We start from the raw sequence: 23,310 nt of genomic DNA, 5'->3' as shown, positions 1-23,310 counted from the left end.
CGGCGCACAGCTGCCTTATTCGCCCGAAAAACGGAGTTCTCCACAATGTAAGAACTTTACTTCAGTGCTCAGTGCTCGACTTTTCCCGTATCCTTCGAGTCCTTTGTGTCCTTTCGAATGGTGCTCTGCGTTTCACGTGCGCGCGAAAATTGCATAAACACAAACAACTCGCAACGCGCTGCCTCACTTTTTTTTTTTTACAGTGCATCTAAACCAGTGAGACATTATGCTGCCAAATTGAGTGTGCACATTTAACGTTTTTTTTTCGAGTGTCTCAGTGAAAGCCATCAAGTGTGTAAAACTAAAACATAATGAGAAGCATGTACAATTTACAAGCCAATATTAAATATTTATCAAAGAAATATAACAAGTTTATTGGAAGTAAACAAATAAACTAATGAAATAATCCAAATGATGAGCACAAGGACAAATAAAAAGCCAACGTATAAATAGAAATAAATATTAAATATTACAAATACTTTAAAGGCATTCAAACAATACTAGGCTTTTTTTTTAGTGTGCCATAAAAATGTTTCGAAATTTGTCCTTCCGATAATATTGTTTTTATTTCTGTCACCTTTTATGGGTTTCAACAACTTGTTCGCTGGCAATATTGAAACAAAATCCGCAAGAGAAACCGCAAATAATATTGATAATAATAATACTATTAGCCAGAAAGTAGTAGGGTGTAGTATTAGTACAACAAATAATATTAATACTAACAATAATCAATTGAAACAGCTCTGGGAACAAAACGCAACGTTTGATGAAAATTTTTGGCAACACGTCGCGTCGTCTTGTTAACCACACAAAAAATTATATAAAAAACCAATTCAATTACCCAATGATAATACAGATTTAACAAACAAAACCAAAGCAAATAAAAGCAAACAAAAATACAAATATAAAAAACAAAACAAAAAACAAACAAAAAAAAAACAAAACAAAACAAAACAAACAACAAATTCATCTTCTACTTGTTCTACCGCTTCAACTTTATTCGTCTTCGTCTCCGTAATAAATATTTATATAAAGTATACATATATATATATATATATATATATATATCTATGTATATGTATGCATATGCGTGTGAGTGCGTCGCGTGTGTGTTGGTGCCCGTAAATGTGTGAGCCACAGCAACAACAACAACAGCAACAGCAGCAGCCAGAGCCACAACCACAACAACAACAGTAGTTAACAGCAGCAACAATTCTTAGCAGCAGCAACAACAACAACAATACAAGCAAGCACCCTCACAACAAAAGCAGCAAGAACAACAACAACCACAATAGCAACTATTGCAACAACAACATCAGCGGATAGAGCGAGCAGCCAGGCACAACATCGATAGACATCGATTAACGGTGAGTAATCGTAAATAATGAAAAAATCGATTTCACAGGCGATTTACGATCATTTTCATGGAATTTGTAATTCCGCTAATAATAATTACACCCAACCAGATAAAGTATTTTGTTGAATTTCAATTATTTCACTCTCATTTATAATAATCTTGAATTCTTAAAACTAAACGTTCTTTCGAGTCTTGAAACCACTTTTCTGATGAATTCTTACAATTAACATATACTGCAAATGTTAAAGCAAACAGGCTAATAAACTCAACTCTTATTTTGGACTAATCTTTAGAGCTAAGCAATTCATTTACTTATTTTTTATCGAAAGATTTTTACAAACCCACATTTGGGATTCCCATCGATTGCCATTTAATGTAGCATACCGAAATGGGCAATTTACGCTGCATGGCAAAGAGACTTTGGAAATCAATTGTGTCTTTCGCATGTATTTCAATATTTGAATAAGCTAGAAAAGTGTGAGCTGTGAGCAGTGGGCGACTTGATGAACTTGGCTCGATTATGTCATGCCTCTTTGGTCCTTGGTCCTTGGTGAAAATCCCAGTTAACCAGGCCCGACCTCAAGACCATATCAATGGGGTATCTGCGCCCCTTTTTGTCCCGCCCACTGGCACGCCCCTTTGCTTTTGGGCTACAACCTTTTGCTGGCTTTTGGAGGGCAAACTTTCAGCTGCCACAAAACACAAAAAAGAACCGAACCGACAAAGAGAAAAAAAATGAATGGTGGAGGTGGAGAGGGTGAGGGGGACTTCCTAACGGAATTCCTTGGCTCACGCACACATGGAATGGAGGTTCGTTAAGAGAAAAGGGAACCAAAAAGTGTATTGTTGTAGTCCGTGTTTGTTGGCGGCAAACACAAAAGAGAGTGCGAAGGAGAGAGCGCTGGAGCACTTGCTCTCTCGGCGCAGGCAGAAAGAGAGTAAGAGTCCTGGTTCTCTCTCTCTCTCGCCAGCCCATTGCGCTCTCCCATGCAAAATTCATTGACTAACAACATGCAAACTTCGTTCAGTTTTTTGCTGTTTGTTTTTTTGGCCTTTTTAGTCCTTTTTCTCCATGGGAATTTTGTTCAACAATTAATAAGCTAACAGATATTCTGTGTTCCAACGCCAAATCGATACCTTGGTGGGCTAAGGAAAACTTCAGCGCGTTTCGCTCATGTGTTTGCCATGTGTCATTTGCATATTGACACAAATTCCGGCTCGGGGTTTTTTTTCTTTTGTACTTCAATTTTTGTTTGCGGTTTTCCGCATGACTCATCGACCCAGCGAATGACCAAAAATTAATTCGGCAAACAGGATTTTGCGAGTGTCATGAATGGAAACAGACACACATAAATATATGCTCCTTTTGCCACATCCACTGCTTCTCTGTGTGTGTGTGTGAGAACGCTTGCCTATGCTTCATGCCTCTGTGGCTGTGTGTGTGCGAGTGTGTGTAGCGTGTGTGTGTGTGAGTGAGTGTGGCGAAATATCGAACTGACCTACTTTTATGCTCGATACACACACATACACACAGTGGCGCGCACACACACACACGCAGCCGGATTGGCAAATCGAAAAAGAGTGCTTTGACCTTAGCGGAGGCTGCTTATGTAAGCCCAATATCCGAATACCGCGGGACCATCCGTAGTAACCGAATCTAGATCCCATTGGATATTAACGCGTATTTCATATTATTTGTATTATTTCTTTAAAGTTAATATAAAATCAAAAACAGGCGAGCGGCGCAAATAAAGTCATAAGTATAAAGCTCAATTCACTACATCCCATTTTTTTCTCTCAAATCCTTAGCTTAAAAGTCTCCCGTAGTTTAAATGCTGCATACGTCGCGATATCAAAAAACGCAGGTGTGTGTGTGTGTGTGCGTGCGTGTGCGTGCTGGCGTTTATTGATTGGCCATTGTTTTTGTTTGTTGCATTTCACTTTTGATTGCATTTCATTTAATGCGAATCGCCGCCTGCGGTAATCCAATTAGTCAGCTGTTGAGGTTTCGACATCCACTCTCCACTCTCCACTCTCCGTGGGATCAATGTGCTAGCTTCAGGTCGCAACCTTTTCGCTAATCTATAACTAACTTTTAATAGCGTGGCTCTGGCTCTAACTAATGCGTTTAATTTACCCATTATCTACTTGCAGCATCGTGCTAAGCGGCGGGCGCTAATCGAACATGGCGCCTCGGATATAGTTGTAGCTTTAATGTAGCAGGCGACATCCATGTGCCTCATGTAAGTAAACCCCATGTATACCCTATAGAAGTATAATATATATCATTATTTATATGAACCCATATTAATTACGCACTTAATGCATTGAAGTTTTTATTATTTAATAATAGCACTGTAAGCTTTGCTATAAGATACTATTAATGAAGTAATTTCTGTTTAGTAATATTTTCCCTCTATTCTTTCACAGGCCTTGGAAATCTAAGGCTCTCATCGTTGGCCGCATAGACAATGACAGAAGATTCCGACTCGATATCTGAGGAAGAACGCAGTTTGTTCCGTCCCTTTACCCGCGAATCATTGGTGCAAATCGAACAACGCATTGCCGCTGAACATGAAAAGCAGAAGGAGCTGGAAAGAAAGAGAGCCGAGGGAGAGGTGGTAATTATTTCTAGCTGAATGTGCGCTTAGCTTTCTCCATTTTGTGTGCCTACTCTACTACTCTTTATCTGTATCTGTATCAGTATCTGTATCTGTATCCGTATCCGTATTCGTATCAGTATCAATATGTGTATCTCTCTCTCTACGTCTTAAGTGAATTGACTTCCAATTGAGATCGAATGCCAAACGGTCGAAGCTGATTGCAGATCGATTTAAGATCAGCGATGGCCGATAACCAATTACCGATAACCGATTGCCGCTACTGTGCGCTTTTGTTCGTGCTTCAACTTAAGCCTGAACGTCTATTTTATATAATATATATATATACCAAATACTCGAATATGTTCTACTTACCAACCCCATACACACACATATCCACCCGAAGTTATCAACATGAAAAGAAAGCATCCAATTCACAAGCAGTCATCCTCCGTATACGTATCTGTATATCAAATATCAAATATCAAATGCCTCTGTGTCTACAGTTCTCTTTATACTCGTATATCCATCTAAAAACCCCTTCAGTATCTCATATCCGCCTCTGTAAATTCAGCTACTACCCATTGAATCCATCGATCGTTATACGTATGTATCTCAGAGTCACGTCACCCTAATATCCACTGTGCTTGAGCCCCGCCATCCAATCCGTAAACGAACAATCCCAAATGCAAACCAAGCAGATCTTATGTATCTTTCTCTGACCCATCTACCTGGACCTCTACTATTAACTGTCTACTGTCTACTGTTTTCCGTAATCTCAGCCATCATTTCACCCACTCTTATCTTTTATCGTAGCTAAGAGACCCCATTACAACTGAACTCAAGTACATGAACATAGAACAGCATAACCGTCCACCTAACGAACTTTGTTTCGATTCTAAGTTCATTTTCTTCATTTTTATGTTCAACAAAATTCCAAAACGTAAAAGTGTCTAAAAGAATAGTACAGTGATTTTTGATTTCTGATTTACTTCTTTGGTTGTATGTACTCCTTGTATTTTGTATTCGTATTCAGCATAATATAACCCAAAAATCTAACCCAAAAATCCAACCACCTATATGCTCTGTACGTACCGATATCGTAACGTCGTATTACTATCGAATCTGTAAAATTCTTTCCTGCCATAATCGTTGTATGTGTTTGTTCGTTTGTTGGTTTGTTTACTTGTTTTATCTATTTGGAGAGTAAGAACTGTGTTTTCTGTAACCCATTGGCTTCGTAATGTGTTCTAATGTGTATCCTAATTCCGATTACCTAATCAATTGTTTTGTATTATTGCGTAAACATATACATATATTATTTTCAATGCCAGCAACCCCAAAAACGATTTTACATTATCATTGTCGTATCGTTAGCGTTATCGTATTCTACTTGTCGACGGCTACAAACTCTTTAGTTATATTCTTCATTTTCGTTTCGATTATCAATTATCGATTTCTTTCGATTTCATTTAACCAGCTTCAATGGCTTGGGTATAGAAACCACTGGCCAAGTCTGCGTCCATGTCCATGAAACCCATGTCCTCCTTGTCTCAGCACACTCAGCAAATCTTCTGGTATTCCGTCCTGTAAATAGTCTACTCGCCTGTGAATACGTGTACCAATCATTAGTGCCAGTATTCAGTTTTAATATCAGACCATCAACAATCGAATCATCAAAAACTCAAAAACAAATGGAGTCGACAATCAAAAATATATACTGATGTATAGACTAATGCTATTAATAATGGAGGCTGGCAAGAAATGAATAAATACTATGTAAATGAATGAAGGCAAGGATTCTATTTGCTGCAGCACTCATAGCAGAAAGCAAAGCACCAAAATTCCATGAATCAGAAAATCGAAATGCCAACTATTGTAGTTGAAGCACCAGCAATTGCCAACGAGGATATGTGCCATCATGGATCCATTAAAGAGTATAGCTGCATCGACCCAAACTGATCGTAGCTATGAAATCTTGTAAAAACCATTCAAGCGCATTGTCATAAGCCACCCACACACATAGAAAAGCCACGACTTAGCCCATGCGCACCTCAACAAACTTTCCACTTTTAACTTTCAACTTTTCAATCTTAAGTCTAGTTCTGTATCTGTCTCTGTCTCTGTATCTGTATCTGTCTCTATCTCTATCGCTGTCCCTCTCCGACCTTCGACCTCTGAGCACCCATTAAAAAAACAAACAGTCACAAAATGCAAACACAGACTCAACCAACACTAGCTATAGAAATATATAGAAATCAATGGAGAATCAATACAGTGAAAACACATGATATACAGATAAACATGATCCTTGAATTTTGCATTTTGCATTTTGCATTGCGAGGATGCGCAAATGAAATTGTTAGATATCGTATTCGAATATCGTATACGATATCCCATATGTATTATCCCCTGACATAATGCTGAAAAACTAAAAAAAAAAACTGAAAAACTGAAAACTGCTCGCCTACATAACCACTTTCTACCGTTTGTTTTTTCTTTCGTGTACTCTTCTTTCGTTTCATTTACAACTTTCTCTCTACTTTTTGAACGCTCTCTCTCAACGAAACTTTTGCGCGCCGCTGTCTGGACCAAAAAAAAAAAAAATGAATATTACCATGTTTATAAATATCAATATACTGTATAAAAACGATCAATAATGAATGACGAAATGCGAAATTCGAAATTCGGCGCTTGCATAATGCAATCAAAAACAAATTACGAAATACCCAACCAAAATCAAAATCAAAATCCAAATCTAAATCCAAAACGAACATGAATGTGAACTTTACTCTACTACTACGCTACTTTTTACTTGAACTTGATAAATGCTCGTAATGAATGCCCTAAACCAAATACCAAATCCGAATCTTCTTTCAGCCGCAATATGGTCGCAAGAAAAAACAAAAAGAAGTAAGATTTTGCTCAGAACAAAAAAAACTAGAAACCACCCAAATAAAAACCCAAACCACCAACCCACCCACCAATTTTCCACCCAACACTTCCCGACCTTTGAAAAACACACCCACACACACACACACACATACGCCTCGGGAGAGAATCTCAATCTCAATCTTAATCTGAATCGAAGGAAAAGTTTTATGATTTCACCTTATTTTGGTGGCTTTTTCAGTTCCGATTTTATTGCCACAAATCGTTTTCCTTTAGCCGAACAATTTTCCGTTTGCCATTTTCCGTTGTTGTTGTTGTTGCCTCGTTTCCTTTGTGCAACTGCTGCAACTTACCAATCAAGCCAGCCAATCCACGCCACTTAGCCCAGTTTGATCCAGAACCCCCCGCCCCCCGTCCCTTCAGCACACACCACACACACACACTGGTGTGTGTGTGTACCCCAGATTCAATATAAATGTATCTGTGTATATTACCAATTTCGTACCCAGTATCTACAACTTATGTATCTTTGTATCCCTTCTATAAGTGTAGCCTATCTATCTATATATATCGCAAGCTCGTACTATATCTTTGCCATTCTATATCTTAATGCAAATCGAATAAGACCAAGCGAAAGAAAACCCAAAAGCTCACCCTTCAATAGAAAAACAAGACCAACAATTCCCATGCAGCTGGAAATACGCTTTCAACTTTATTGCCTTTCTCAGCTTTTGCTTGTGGATCCTTGCAGCAGCTCGCTATTCCTTGTTTATAACATTCACAGTCCGATAGTTGTGCTTTTGTGCAACCTTTTAGCTTGATTATTGCCCAGGATCGAATAAGGGAACTTGTATATAATGAAGATCTGGTTTGCTTATAACCTCTAACCTCCGATTCTCCACAAAAACATTGAAGCTAGAGCAGAAACCGCGCAAGGACCTTCATTGTACTTCGGCTGACCGTTGGCTTTTTTCCTTTACTTTTCACTACTGCTGTTACATATACCGCTTCAGGATACATGTGTATATAGTATATAGTATATCCCTTTGTCTCCCGCCGCCTGCCATTTGGCATTGCCATAGTTATTGACACTGCCCGGCGGCTTCAATTACTTATCAAGGTGGAGTCGCCGCAATCACTGAGTGCCTCGAGTGGCTAAGGAGCTTAAGGGCCCCAAGGCAGGAATCAAAGCCGCTAACACACAAACTCATACACACTAATACACACACTAATACACACACTAATACACACACTAATACACACACTAATACACACACTAATACACACACTAATACACACACTAATACACACACTAATACACACACTAATACACACGCAAAGATACGGCATAATGTCCTGGCTTGGGTGCATCGAGAAATATTAATGGCAAAACAAGGACCCCAACTAGGTGTATCCGTAACCGTATCTACTATATGTGTATCTGTATATGTTTTTGCCGGCTAATACTTGAGTAATTTGTGTGTGTATGCGTACTATTTGATGTTCTCAATGTGAGCAGATGTAAGACATATATGCCTATATATATATATACACTTAACCACCCGATCCCAAAACCACATGCAGCTCCGAACCCTTTAAGTAAATGCTAGTTGCTAGGTGCTAGGGATTGAAATGCAGGGCTAGGAACTCGTTTCTTTTGACCATACTATGCAGATGTCTGATGATTTTCAATGCGGCGAGCAATACGCAAAGATTTCCCTTAAGCGCAAATTTTTGCATTGCCACGCATCCGACGAAATTCGTATGTAAATTCCGAACGATAGAAACGATTACATGAAAACCAATTAAAAACAAAACAGAAACTTAAACTTCAACTAAAAGTGAAACTGAAACTGAAACGCAGGAGAAGTCAAGCAAACAGATGAGTCAACCAATGGCCAGCGTACTGTAAGTTGTGGGTGGTGAATCGAGTAAGTGCCAGACAAAGTATCTCAAAGTAACTAAAACTATGTCAAAGTATCTCACAGTAACGCAAAGTAACTAAAAGTATCTCATCCAAGGACAGCCACAGCCTGATTCGGAGCTAGGGCCACAAACAACCCAACCCCCAAATATTGCTGGGATTAAAAACCCAAAACCCAAATCGATCACAAAGCATGTAGTTCAATACAATAGACCCATTTCCCCAGCAATATCTTGGGGCTCGGCCTTTTGCGTTAGTTATTGCCTAGCGTTAGATGAATATGAATATGAATATCACTATCATAGGTTTATCAGCTTCGGTTACGTTTCGGTTTGAACTATCATTTGTAGTTGGCTTCAGACATACTGTAGAATGAACCCCGAACCCCAGAAATCCAGCTCCAAATCCAGTATACCTCTCTACTCCACAAAAACCCCCCACTTGCTATCTCGCTAAAGGTGTGCCTGTGTGTGTACATATGTACCTACGTGTGTGTGAAGGTGCGTGTGCTTAAGGAGTGTGTGCATGTCGTTGTGATTGTGGTTGACGTTGCATGGCGCATGAAAAACTTTCTCTCTCATAGCTACTTTCTCTAATTCCTTTATTTCCCCCCCCCCCCCCCCCCCCCCCCTCCCACGCAACGAATCCTTTTCTACTCCCACTCTTCCAATTGCAATCGTTATGTATCTATGTATCCGATACTATACCGATTCTATTTTGAATATCCACTGTGGAAAATTGATTTCCCAAGCTCTCGCTTAAATGCTCTACCCTTTATTTAATATTTCTTTATTTATAAACCCCCTTAGCTTTTAATATAACCTAGCAAATCCTGAATTTTCCCATCTAATTTCCATGGCTGGACAAGATAATGTTCTTTAACTGGCGGTTAGTTAACCGCAACCTAACCTCAATGGCGAACCATTGCGTCCACGGAATGCGTCATAAATTTGTAATCGGTACGCGGAATGGCGAAAGCGCGAGGACGGACGACTTGTGTCCGGTGGAAACCGGCTGCCATATCCAACCATCTGCCACTCTGCCACTCTGCCTCTCTGTCGCTCTGCCTCTCTGTCGCTCCAGTTTGCGGCTTGCCTTTTATTAGTTTAAATATAGACTCCAGTTGGCTGTTTAAAGAGGCACGCCCACCGCCCCTCGTATGCCCATCGAACCACCAACTCCGTGTCCGTGTGTCGTCCGTGTGGTTTTGGTGTCGTGGTGAGAGTGCCGCAATTGCGTCAAAGCCACGGCTCCACCACACACACACACACACACACACACACACACACACACACACACACACACACTCACACAGACAATCTAATTGTCACGCCAAGCCAACTATTATGGAATTTTTCCTTTAGTTTTCCTTTTGTGGCTCACTCTCCCTCTCGCTCTACCTCTCCCTCTCGCTTTCTGGCCTGCTCCTCCCTCTTCTGCCTGTGGCATATACTCGTTCTCTATCGCGTACATATAGTGGGTCGCAGCTATATATTATAGCTATAGCTATAGCTATATATGTTTTATATATACTATATATATGAAGAGAGAGCGAGAGGGCGAATCGAACGATACGTACGTTTCATAAAGTGACGTTAGAGTTCTTGTGCTTTTGGCTCTGGACTCTTTAATATTGCTTTTGGCATTGCACGTGTCCGCGTATCCGTGGAAAGTAAAACTGCTACGTTTCAGTTGCGACTTAGCGCGTCTGACCGAAATCGATAGAGAGCTATATGGTATATGGTATGCCATGGTATGACATGGTATGACATGGTATGGTATCGTATGGTAGCCCACGAACCCAAGGCAGTCGTCACTGGGGCCAAATATTGTCATACGGCAATTAAAAGTTGCCACAACATGCAACAATAATGTTTGTCTGGGCAATCAGAAATGGAAGTGGGAAAACCCAATACGACATTGAGTACCATCCACCCAAGAATCCTGCTTGTGATCCTCTATGTAACCCATTCCCATTTCCAATCCCAATCCGTAAAACGTAGAACGTAAAGCGTAGTATAGTGTCTAGTGTTTTTGCACTCTAGCTAATCGTTTTCCCACACTGGACACACCTTTTAGTTCCTAAAGGGCATGCCACATATGTATTTCCACACACACACACACACACTTGGAAAAGGACCTTGTCCAACACTGGTTACCTTAGTTTCCTTTTCCGTTTCCATGAACATTTCCGTTTCCGTTCCATTTTATTTCCGTACCTTTGAACCTGACAAAAAAGCAAAAACAATGATGAATCGGAATGAAGATGAAACGATTCGAATGGCGAAGCGCCCAAAAAAATGTGTAACCCAGATATATTGGTCGAAGCGACTTGGTGTTACTTTTGCATACCAACCCAATCTGCTAAATCAATCTGCCCAAAAAAAACCCAAAACTCCAAACTGTCTCCCATCCCTTTGCTTTCTCTATCACCGTGTATATATACTTTATATATATATAGTAACAATACCCTTTATAGCATATATGTATATAAATATATATGTATAGAAACAAAGCAAATGATATGCAAAACTGAAACCATCGCGAAATTTTTCAATTCGAATCCAAAGCGCTTGAAATTGATGTTGCCCAACCTACTTATGATTTGTCGATACTTTCAATTCCGTTTTTGAGTTTTGAGTTATCAATTCGGGGCTCAGTTGTCGTGCCGCGTGATAATGGTGTTATAAGCGATTTATACGAAAGTCCTTGCTAATGTATTGTTGACCAAAACATTCTGTGCAGATCCGATATGATGACGAGGACGAGGATGAAGGTCCACAACCGGATCCTACACTTGAACAGGGTGTGCCAATACCTGTTCGATTGCAGGGCAGCTTCCCGCCGGAATTGGCCTCCACTCCTCTCGAGGATATCGATCCCTACTACAGCAATGTACTGGTAAGTTTCCGTACTCCAATCTGATAGATAACCCAAGCGTATGCCAACGATATTGATCCCATGCAATATATATCAACGCTCTCTTGCAGACATTCGTAGTTGTAAGCAAAGGAAAAGATATTTTTCGCTTTTCTGCATCAAAAGCAATGTGGCTGCTCGATCCATTCAATCCGATACGTCGTGTGGCCATTTACATTCTAGTGCATCCATTATTTTCCCTATTCATCATCACCACAATTCTCGTCAACTGCATCCTGATGATAATGCCGACAACGCCCACGGTTGAGTCCACTGAGTAAGTACGCCCAGCCAGTCAGCCGCCCTATATGCATACCCATATATCTAATTTATCTAACCACATACTACTATATGTACGTATAAGTGTAATTCCCAACCGAAGACACTTGATTTGGTTCCCTTTACATTAGATACATTTGATTTTCGAAACTTATTTCGTTTGATTTCTGTTTTCCGTCTTTTGTTTATGAATCTTTTATGATTAATGTTATTAATTATACGCTGTACTAGTCATATAAGTATATAAACATCTATATACCTATGTGCTATATAATCGACATACCTAACTATATTTAAACGATATATTATACAAAAATATATACTATATGTAACTTTTTCGATATTTATGGAGATGTGTATTTAGGTGAAACTTGAATTTCTTTCCTCTATGATTTCCACAAAAGCCAAACGAAAAGAAATCGAAAAACAGCAACAAACCAAAGTGCAATCGATATGCAAACCTATGTACTATAACTATATGTAAAAAAAAGCAAACCATTTAACTGTCTAATTAATCTTTATGACCCACGCTGGCGAAGGTAACGATGTCGAGTAAAGTAAAGTTTTCCTAGGTAGCTAAAGGCATTTCCAGTAAGAGAACCTTGTTATCATGATGCATTCTAGTAGTGGTACGAACACTCAGCGATTGGGAACCAGTTCATTGGGAACCGAGATCCGTTGAGTGCATTTGCTCTTGTATGATATGACACCACTATCGCATCAAACTGCATACATACCTAACTTCAGTCTACTAACTATTTATATACTATACATATGTATCGATGTATATGCTCATATCCGTACTCGTTTCTGTCGTGCGTAACTTTGCGTAACAATATTCGATCGTTCGATAACTATTCGATAACTCGATCATAGAGCCACCACTCGCGTCCCAACAATAACAATCTCAGATCCATTCAAATGATTCATTTCAACTGTAAATTCGCCTCGCTAGTCCATCCGCGGTTGGGCATCCAAATCGAAATCCCTCCGATAACCGATAACCGAGAACCGAGAACCGATAACCGACTATCCTGATCCCGATCCCGAACATCGGGTACTCGTAGAGGTCCAGCTGGGACCGAACCAGTCGAGCTGGTTGGTTTTGGTTTGTTCACGTTTCGAATTAAATTCAATCGTTATATCATTTGTAAACGAAGTAACTTTGCTCCGTAGTTAACTCCTAGCTACCTAGTTTATTAATATTTACCCTACACACACACACACGCTTAGATCATACAACTTCAATTTTTATATATTTATATCCATAGATGAAACTTATGTAAATTGCTCAAGAATATGTATTAAGTATACCTTATTGTAAACTAAAACATCCCCAAAATTATTCCAACTAGCAAAATAACTTAGTTCGTTTCGATCATCGTATCTATGTAAATCATTGTAAACTTAGAACTATATAAAGTTAGTTAAGATCCCCCGTATAATCGAATTTAGTTCTAGAGAATATACCATTTTGCATAAGGGGTTCGTATCGTACTTTTTGCCAATCGCTCTGGGGTAAAAGTAAAGTAGACTTTTGTGTGGTAATTAGCTGACTTAGAAAACTCATATCCTTAGAACAGTTGATACATATATTAATAATAAAATTATAAATAGATAGAACTTCCATGTTTCGACAGGACATTTGTCTCTCTCTATTCACTTAGTCGACTCGCAATCGATTTGACATTTAGCTAGAATCGATTCGATTAGTGCTCATCTAGAAGTCGTTTATCATAGAACAACAATTGAAAAGCATTGCGTATACGTAGCCGTAACTTGTACATAGGTTAACTATATTAGTAAACTCTAGCGAAAAAAGAACTTAAGGAAAGCCAAGCGAGCAAAAATGCTTTGATGAGAGCGCACAGCGCCAATCAAGCAATATGTAAAGTGAAAAGAGTTACGTCATTTTTCTAGCTGATATCAAAGTTATTGTCGCAGATTTGGTATCAGAATCGAGCACCCTAAGATAGAGAGAGACTACAGACTGAAGACATAGGAATAAAGAGCAGCAGATGGCTGCCAGATAGCAGATAGCCAGATATCCAGATAGCAGATAGCCAGATGGAAGTGCAAGCGGAAACGCCACTTGAACTTGGCTAAGGGCTGCACGCACTGGAGGGTTGAGGAAATAGGGGATGAGATGGGATGGTATTGTATGGTATGCCTAAACAGCAGGTGCTGCATAACTTGCAACACACGGAAACACACACGCACACACACCGGGAAAAGGGAAAGTATGAATGTGCGGAACCACCGGAGAAAGGAAAGGAAAGCCAGAGGACCCCTTCTCAAAGTGGGTCGAGAGAGTGGGAGCGAGATAGAGAGAGAGAGAAAAAGAGAAAGAGAGAGAGAGAGAGAGGGAGAGAGTGATGCAGAGAGAGAAATACATTCCGCAACTAACAGCAGTGTATTTGCAGGCCCATTTTGTATTCTCCACTGAACTTCCCATGTATCAGCTTTCTATATATCAGATAGAAGCCAAACTTACCAAACTTAAATATCAGATAGAAGCCAACTAAATCAGAAATGCTGATTTTAGAAGATAGAATGAGTTATTCCAAATTAAAGCCTATATAAAGCTCCTGTTCTTTGGCTACCCCACCGATTGAATACCATTTGCTCCATTGTTTTCCACGGTGCAGGGGTCACACTTGTGCAGGCCCCTAAGAAAGACATAATACCTGCAATTAAAACACAGCTCAAGTGTCCTTCACAGGCATTGGGGCCTAGGTCAGACGCATTCCCAGCACCCCACAACCCCACCCTCCCAGCAACCGCCCCCTGCAGCGACTTTAAACTAGTTGCGGCGCCCAAAGGACAACGAGCAGTGTCTGAAATGCTGGCTGAAATCTGTCAAATGGCTAACCGGGCAGCGGGGGGCATAACAGCAGGGGGTGAGGGTGAGGGTAAGGTGAGGTGGCCAGTTGGCCGAAGGTCGGCCTATTGATCTCCACACACACACACACAGCACCACAGCACCACAACAGCATCGCCCACAAACACACAAGCGGTTTGTGGTTAAGTATTAACCATTATTGACATTGACAATTGTCTATCTGCATCTGCAATTCAGTAATTAGGACGCTCGAGCACTTGTATAGTCCAAGTGTCCTTTTGATGTGGAATGCGAAATGCTAGGCATTTCTTTCAGTACCTCTGCACCCAGGCAATGCTGCTGTGATTATGGAATATAATGGGTTAATTTCAATCACTTGGAATACTTCTCAGAAACTCAATTAGCAAAGTTTCGGTTTTAATAGTTTGAGTAGCAGATTTAAGTTATTAAAGTAAGGAAGCAATTGTTTTTAAGTCATTAGCGAAAGTACAACAACTTGTTACGCACTTCTAAGTGAATTTACTGATTATTTAGCAAAAGTTTTTGAATAAGTATGGATATAACTTGTTGTGATACATTTTCCTGGTGTGTGTGTGTTGACTCTTTGAACTGCTAGGTGAGTGAAGGTGACTGTTGTAGGACAGCACATAAATCTAGGACAAAAGCAAAGGCAATTTGTGAATCTAAAATGCAGATACTATCGCTGGTTGAGGTTGTGGCATCATTCGCACAACCTGATGCAAATGGCTAGGCTAATCACTTAAGTTAGTTTTAACGAGTACGTGTAACAATGAAGTTTCGGTAAATCCTTGGACGACGACAACTAACCGAAATGCAAATGGTAAACGACAACGTTGGATGCAATTGTGGAGAGCAGCGAAATTGGGAGCCAGAAGAAGTGTAGCCTACTTTTAAGCGCAACTTGTCCACCACTTGCAAACAACTTTTATTTCTATTTTCTTGGTCAACCTTTAACAATTGGTTTTAGTTTTTGTGTGTCTGTTGTTCACGTTCTTTTTTCTTACTTACCATCATCTAAGGCTCTAAGGCAGTCTAAACAAAAAAATCAAAAATCCAAAAAAAAAAAAATCAACATTTCAAGCTACATTTGAAGTGCATAAAAGCCAAGAAGACAACAAACAACAAATTGCATTTCGAAATTCAATTCGTTTTTAGGGTGATATTCACCGGAATCTACACATTTGAATCAGCTGTTAAAGTGATGGCACGAGGTTTCATTTTATGCCCGTTTACGTATCTTAGAGATGCATGGAATTGGCTGGACTTCGTAGTAATAGCTTTAGCGTGAGTTATATAAACCTATATATAATACTATATATTACCTAATTCAATTGAATAATATCATTGAATTATCATCCATTCGTCGTATATCACGCTTACAATTATCCATTGCATTACCGCATTAGGCACCAACAAAATATTGAAATATAAACGAAATTATAACCATTTTTAAGTCATGAGGCAGTACTTTTATTAAAACGAAATCATTTGTAAATAAATGTATTTTTTTGGTGCCTAGCCGTATCTTTCGCACCAATGTATCATCGATGAGGAGCAGCTCTTCTTTTTTGCGTTGCCTTTGACTTACGATTTGCTTTCGTATTCGTATCGTATAACTGAATCATCCATCGTATAAGCCGTAGTCACACGAATCTGAATATAGCAGCCCACCCAAGCCGAAACACTTACTCAATCCGAATTTTCTACCCATTTTCCCACGCCATGTTTTCTGTTCTATGAATTTTTTTTTATTCATTTTCCGTTTCAAGTTTACAGTCAGTTGACTTCTGATTACAAATTAGCGCTATTTGCTTATAATATTTATTATTATTATCAATTTATGCAAACCATACACACACCCACACACGTGCACACTTCATTAACATAATCGTGTTCGTACTACCAACACATACACATGTACATGTATATACCCATGCACAAGTGTGCGTGGGAGTCGGGCAATTAGCAGCATCCAGCTGAGTCAATCAATGAAAGCGAAAAAGTGAAAAATACATTAAAAAAACAAGAAGGCGGAATGCGGCGTTAACCGATTTACAGGCATTTACAGACATTTACAGGCATTTGCATACATGCACATGCTTCTGGCCCATTAAATGCAATCAAAGGGACTGCTGTGTGTTCTATCAGCATCTGTAATGCCAGAAATGAGCTCAAACTGTGCTAACGGCACAGTTGAAAATCGTAAAGAACTCATGGGGCATCAAAAATGTGCATATGTTCCTGGGGACAAGGAATGTCATGGATTTTTCATACGAAAAAATTTAACTTATGCCAAAGGATAGAAGCATAAATGAAACCATGCAAAGTAAAGTGCATTGCTGTTAGCGCAGCAATTACTGGCTGACTTGGCAATAATAAAATGAATTAATATAAATACAGGTACATGTGAACGGGGGAATTTTCCGAATTAATCAAAGCGTAGAGGCCAACGAAAGTATTCAAAAAGTGGAACTCAAGCCGAATTAAAATGAACGGGGCCACAGGAGCAAAGAGCAAATGGAATTACATTCATTAGAGTCAGCAGTTGGAAAATAATAAAAACGGCAAAACAAAAAAAACAAAAAAAAGGGAAAAAAAGAAGGGGCAGCCACAAGAAAAGCAGCTATGGCCATAGAAATTCTATAGAATTATACGTTACACGCGATGGGGGGAAAAACAAAAAAAAAGTCGTGTTAACGGAGCATTTTTATTGATTTATTTTTGCCGTTTCTAATGACGCGCCCAACCATACACATACTTCTACAAATACACTCACACTCACAATCACACACACAATCACACTCAAACTTACACTCACACAATGGCACATGACAGGATTTTCTGCGATTATTTCCCAGGCACACACACACTCACACACACGCACACATAAAAATGCCATAAACAAATTTTTGGTCGCTCAAGTTAATTTTTGTTCCATTTCCCAGCTTTTGGTTTATATTTCTCTTCTCTTCTTTCCCATTTTTCCTTTTTTTTTTTGTTTTCCTCTTTGTATTTGGGATTGCCGCTTTGCCTTGTTCTTTTTGTCGTTTCGTGACAATTCCATTTCATTGCTTTCTGCTTCATTTTAAGCATTTATTGGAGCTGTCTATTTGCCATACTTTTTTCTTTTTCTTATTTCCTTTTTTTTTTGTATTTTTCTGGGTGGCCAACGAGGGGAGCGAGGGAGGAGGAGGCGACTATATGTCGTGCGGCACATTTGGCTGGTGGCGCCGCCAGGACGCGCAGCCTTGGCTCGTCAATGCCAGGCACGACATTTTAAAGCTCCCGGCTTAAAGCATTCTGCATTTCCTCCCATTTTCCATTTTCCCCCCGCCTATTTTTTCTCGCGGAGAGCCAGAGTTGGCGAATGCAGGCCACTTTCCGCGAAAGCCCAGGATTCAGCCAGAAATAGGGTTTCAAGCTCGTTAAATCGAACTGTCTATCCAATTAGCAGCTATCCGACCACGCTGCGTATACGTGTTATTGCATCTTAAAAACATGGCCAACATGGCGTATACGCAATTTGGTGCAAATTACTTAAATATTACGTATACGCAAGGGGTGGCGATTTATGTGTAATGTTTGAAAATAAAACTACATGCAATTCTAGGCGATCTGAAAAAATGAAAGCCATGTTAATAAGCATAAATTTCGAAATTAAGCTTCAGATCCAATCGAAAGATCTCTGAACTTTTTATACCCGTTACTCGTAGAGTAAAAGGGTATACTAGATTCGTTGAAAAGTATGTAACAGGCAGAAGGAAGGGTTTCCGACCATATAAAGTATATATATTCTTGATCAGGACCAATAGCCGAGTCGATATGACCATGTCCGTCTGTCCGTCTGTCCGTCTGTCCGTCTGTCCGTCTGTCCGTCTGTCCGTCTGTCTGTCCGTCCGTATGAACGCTGTGATCTCAGGAACTACAAAAGCTAGAAAGTTGAGATTAAGCATACAGACTCCAGAGACATAGACGCAGCGCAAGTTTGTCGAATCATGTTGCCACGCCCACTCTAACGCCCACAAACCGCCCAAAACTGCCACGCCCACACTTTTGAAAAATGTTTTGATATTTTTTCATTTTTGTATTGGTCTTGTAAATTTCTATTGATTTGCCAAAAAAAACTTTTTGCCACGCCCACTCTAACGCCCACAAACCGCCCAAAGCTGCTACGCCCACACTTTTGAAAAATGTTTTGATATTTTTTCATTTTTGTATTAGTCTTGTAAATTTCTATCGATTTGCCAAAAAACTTTTTGCCACGCCCACTATAACGCCTACAAACCGCCAAAAACTGTGTTTAAGACTCTCCTTCTCCCTTCCACTAGCTGAGTAACGGGTATCAGATAGTCGGGGAACTCGACTATAGCGTTCTCTCTTGTTTTTTATTACATTTTGGCCGTTTGCCCACCGTATTTATCAACAACAAAAAAAATGGTCAATTATACGACAGCAGTGCACGCAATGGCAGACAAATCGATAAATATTCATGAAAAATAAATGGAACCACTGTTGCTAGTGGCACTTTCCGTAGGTGTGTGTGGTGCACAAGCCACCCACTCACCCACTCACCTACTAACCCACCCACCTGCCAGGTAGCAACGAGAGAATTCCCAAAGGATGACGTACGACGGGTCACTGGGAAGCACTTTCTGGTCGGGGGCTAAGCAGGCTCTATTAATATGCTTTTTTATGGCCAGCCACGGAGAAGGAAAATTGATCGGTGGACATGGGTAGCGGGAAATGGAAAGTGGGAAATGGAAAGTGGGAAATGGGAAATGGAAAGTGAGCTATGGACAGCGGGAAATGGGAAGTGGGCCAGGTGAAGCTAATTTACAAAATGTGTAATAAACGTGGCCGGGTCGCAGCTTTATTTATTTTAGTACCTATGCTTAGAGGCATATGTCAAAGTTCGCATTCATTTGGGCTTTTTATGGCATACAAACATATACTTTCATTCATACAAACACACACACACACACACACTCACTCGTTTTATTTAAGTTAATTGCTTTGCAAAGAACAACGAAAGAATAATGAACCCACAACATTTGTAATTTATATCGAATGCAATATCGAATCGAATATCAAATCGAAGCAAATTCTATAAATAAACTGAATAAACTAATTGCATGCCTATAGCACTCTAATTACTAATACTCGATGACATTCTATGTGTGTACATCCGTATCCGTATCTGTATCTGACTGAACCTGCCGTAACTGCTGCCCCAACAAATCAACGATCTATATCCGAACCGCAGTTATGTGACCATGGGTATAGATTTAGGTAATCTAGCTGCCCTGCGAACGTTTAGGGTGTTGCGAGCGCTTAAAACCGTAGCCATTGTGCCAGGTATGGAATCTGCCTATTAACTAGCTTATAAATATTAATATGTATATGAATATAAATTAAATATACATTATCATTCAATGAAATATCCCATAAACAGGCTTGAAGACCATCGTCGGCGCCGTCATCGAATCGGTGAAGAATCTGCGCGATGTGATAATCCTGACCATGTTCTCCCTGTCGGTGTTCGCGTTGATGGGCCTACAGATCTACATGGGCGTGCTCACGCAGAAGTGCATCAAGAAGTTCCCGCTGGACGGCTCCTGGGGCAATCTGACCGACGAGAACTGGGACTATCACAATCGCAATAGCTCCAATTGGTACTCCGAGGACGAGGGCATCTCATTTCCGTTGTGCGGCAATATATCCGGTGCGGGGTAAGTACAATATCGAAATCGAATTGCATTTATCAAATTCTAATTCTAAACACCTTTTGTCAACTATCCACTTTCCATGCGATACCATGCGATACCATGCGATACCATGCGATACCAGGCAATGCGACGACGACTACGTGTGCCTGCAGGGGTTTGGTCCGAATCCAAATTACGGCTACACCAGCTTCGATTCGTTCGGTTGGGCATTCCTGTCCGCGTTCCGGCTGATGACGCAGGACTTTTGGGAGGACCTGTACCAGCTGGTGTTGCGCGCCGCCGGACCATGGCACATGCTGTTCTTTATAGTCATCATCTTCCTAGGTTCATTCTATCTTGTGAATTTGATTTTGGCCATTGTTGCCATGTCGTATGACGAATTGCAAAAGAAGGCCGAAGAAGAGGAGGCTGCCGAAGAGGAGGCGATACGTGTAAGTAGACACCCAGACCAGCTGCCCCAGACAACTGCAACTGCAACAGCAACTGCAGCTGCAACTGCAACTGCAACTGCAACTGCAGCAATGCAAGTGCCAAGCAGTGGGACAAGAACAGACAAAAGTACAGTACAGAACCGCTAACTACTACCATACTACTACCATACTACCATACTACCATACACAACTACAACAGCTGCGGTAGATAATTTCAATTTCGATTGCTGCCGGAACTCGATCGAATATTGAGAATATCTACCCGTACCAATGACTCGAAAACAGCAGCAACCACAACAGACTTGCTTTTTTCTTTTGTATGTACCATGTGAATATCAATATCAATATGATTATGAGTATGAATATGAATTTGAATCGACTACTCGTATGTATATCGTATATCGTATATCGTATGCCCTAATATCGTATGCTTTAGCTAACTGTCTATGAAACTTAATCAACTAATCAAAACTATCGCAACATCTTATCAAAACTACTCTGTCTATCCTGTACTTTTCAATCATTGTGCATAAAATGTCGAGCTCGGTTCCGTCTGATATTGTCATCCAGTAACTGTTATACTCGTAGGACCTGGTCCTAATCACAAACCATTTAGCTTTCAAAGTTCCTGGAACTTGCCCTTTTCTATCTCTCCATGTATACTATTATATATTCTATAATCTTGTATGTAAACTCTTTGGAGATATACTCGTACTTACTTATGATTTTAGTGCACCATTAGTTCCGATCCTGTCACTAATCACAAAACGATTAACGGAAATAACAAAAGAAGAAATCAAATTACTCACAACCTATACTTACTATCTCTCTGTCTCTCTCTCTATATATATATATATATATTAATATCCATATAAATATGTATCAAATAAGCTCCAGTCCTGAGACCTCAACCCATCCTAACCCAAATCCTATACAAAAACTAAACAACCCCAGCACAGCACCTTACTGATTATGGTTTTATTTGATCTGTATACCTATGTATCAACCGTAACCGATCAAAGTAGTTTCGTAGTTTTGCTTTTCGTAATGTACCAGTTCCGAAAACCCCAATTGAGAAATCCCATTCCCAATCTGAAAATAACCCAAAAACCAATCCACCAATCCACCAATCCACCAATCCTCCAATCCTCCGGATGTGTGAGATTGCGGAGTGATGGGACTGTACATAATCGCTAATACCACAAATACCACAATTGTTGTAGGAAGCGGAAGAAGCTGCCGCCGCCAAAGCGGCCAAGCTGGAGGAGCGGGCCAATGCGCAGGCTCAGGCAGCAGCGGATGCGGCTGCCGCCGAAGAGGCTGCACTGCATCCGGAGATGGCCAAGAGTCCGACGTATTCTTGCATCAGCTATGAGCTATTTGTTGGCGGCGAGAAGGGCAACGATGACAACAACAAGGAGAAGATGTCCATTCGGAGCGTCGAGGTGGAGTCGGAGTCGGTGAGCGTTATACAAAGACAACCAGCACCTACCACAGCACACCAAGCTACCAAAGTTCGTAAAGTGAGCACGGTAAGTATTCCGAGCGCAGGCGCAGCATTTTTCTTTACCTTCCTTTCCATTCCAGTCTTTTGTGTTCCGTTCCATTTCGTACTGTTCCGTTACGTTACGTTACGTTTACCTTCTTTTGCGTTTGATTCCATTTGACGAGCTTCCCCTTACGTTTCGTTTATCGTTGTCCTATTCCGTTTCTCCATACAAATCCTATTCGTTTCGATACTGCTTTCGGTTCCTTTCAGTTTCCCTTTAGCTTTTTGCGTTTTTGGGCTCTACTGTACCCAATGTCGTTAGACCTAGATGTGTTAACTGTACTTGAATTGTGTTTGGTTGGCCCGACGGCCCATCGATTATTATATACATACATATGTGCATACATATATGTTGGCTTGCGTTGCTTTTGGCCTCGGTTAGGTTGCTTTTCCGTTGCGTTTTCTTTATTCTAATCGATTCCCCTGCAAGGATCTTGTCTTCCGATCGCCGCCTATCGATCACCGATCACTGGGCTCCACTTTCAGCTTGCGTTGCAGCCTCGATTCCCTACAAAAGCTATCGATTAATTGCGTCGCCCCGCTACCGATAAAGTTAGAGCTACAGTAAAAGCTACAGTTATAGTAACCGTTACCGCTATCGTTACATTGCCATTGCATTGTTATCGAACCTGAGTTATCCAGTTATCGCCTATCATTTCGTTTCTCGTTTCTCGTCGATTTTTGTTGGATTAGTTTGTTCATTTTGTTGGATCTCTCCCTCTTTTGATTGGATCGTACATTTCGTGCCTTATATGCTGTATAAATTTACC

At 40.3% G+C, this 23,310-nt stretch overlaps 1 protein-coding gene across 50 annotated transcripts in view; it reads left to right on the top strand.

The window, feature by feature from the left end:
- The window catches only part of LOC6524977 (sodium channel protein para), a 68,647-nt gene that overhangs the window by 4,557 nt on the left and 40,780 nt on the right, over nucleotides 1-23,310 (top strand). For 29 of the 50 annotated variants that reach the window (XM_039375255.2, XM_039375213.2, XM_039375329.2 and 26 more), the window contains exons 2-12: nucleotides 742-1,367; nucleotides 3,512-3,600; nucleotides 3,788-3,978; nucleotides 6,838-6,870; nucleotides 11,519-11,674; nucleotides 11,764-11,969; nucleotides 15,990-16,118; nucleotides 20,098-20,189; nucleotides 20,287-20,563; nucleotides 20,682-20,991; nucleotides 22,215-22,523. In XM_039375255.2, coding sequence (XP_039231189.1) covers nucleotides 3,829-3,978; nucleotides 6,838-6,870; nucleotides 11,519-11,674; nucleotides 11,764-11,969; nucleotides 15,990-16,118; nucleotides 20,098-20,189; nucleotides 20,287-20,563; nucleotides 20,682-20,991; nucleotides 22,215-22,523 — 1,662 coding nt within the window. In that variant the 5' untranslated portion in view covers nucleotides 742-1,367; nucleotides 3,512-3,600; nucleotides 3,788-3,828. Of the gene's footprint in view, nucleotides 1-741; nucleotides 1,368-3,511; nucleotides 3,601-3,787; nucleotides 3,979-6,837; nucleotides 6,871-11,518; nucleotides 11,675-11,763; nucleotides 11,970-15,989; nucleotides 16,119-20,097; nucleotides 20,190-20,286; nucleotides 20,564-20,681; nucleotides 20,992-22,214; nucleotides 22,524-23,310 lie in introns of those variants that run through there. The other 21 variants (XM_039375248.2, XM_039375219.2, XM_039375190.2 and 18 more) reach the window with 3 other exon arrangements.

Source organism: Drosophila yakuba, chromosome X, assembly GCF_016746365.2.
Source record: "Drosophila yakuba strain Tai18E2 chromosome X, Prin_Dyak_Tai18E2_2.1, whole genome shotgun sequence".
Lineage (NCBI taxonomy): Eukaryota > Metazoa > Arthropoda > Insecta > Diptera > Drosophilidae > Drosophila > Drosophila yakuba.
Note: the sequence above shows the minus strand (reverse complement) of the source record. Positions and strands in the feature narration are given on the sequence as shown.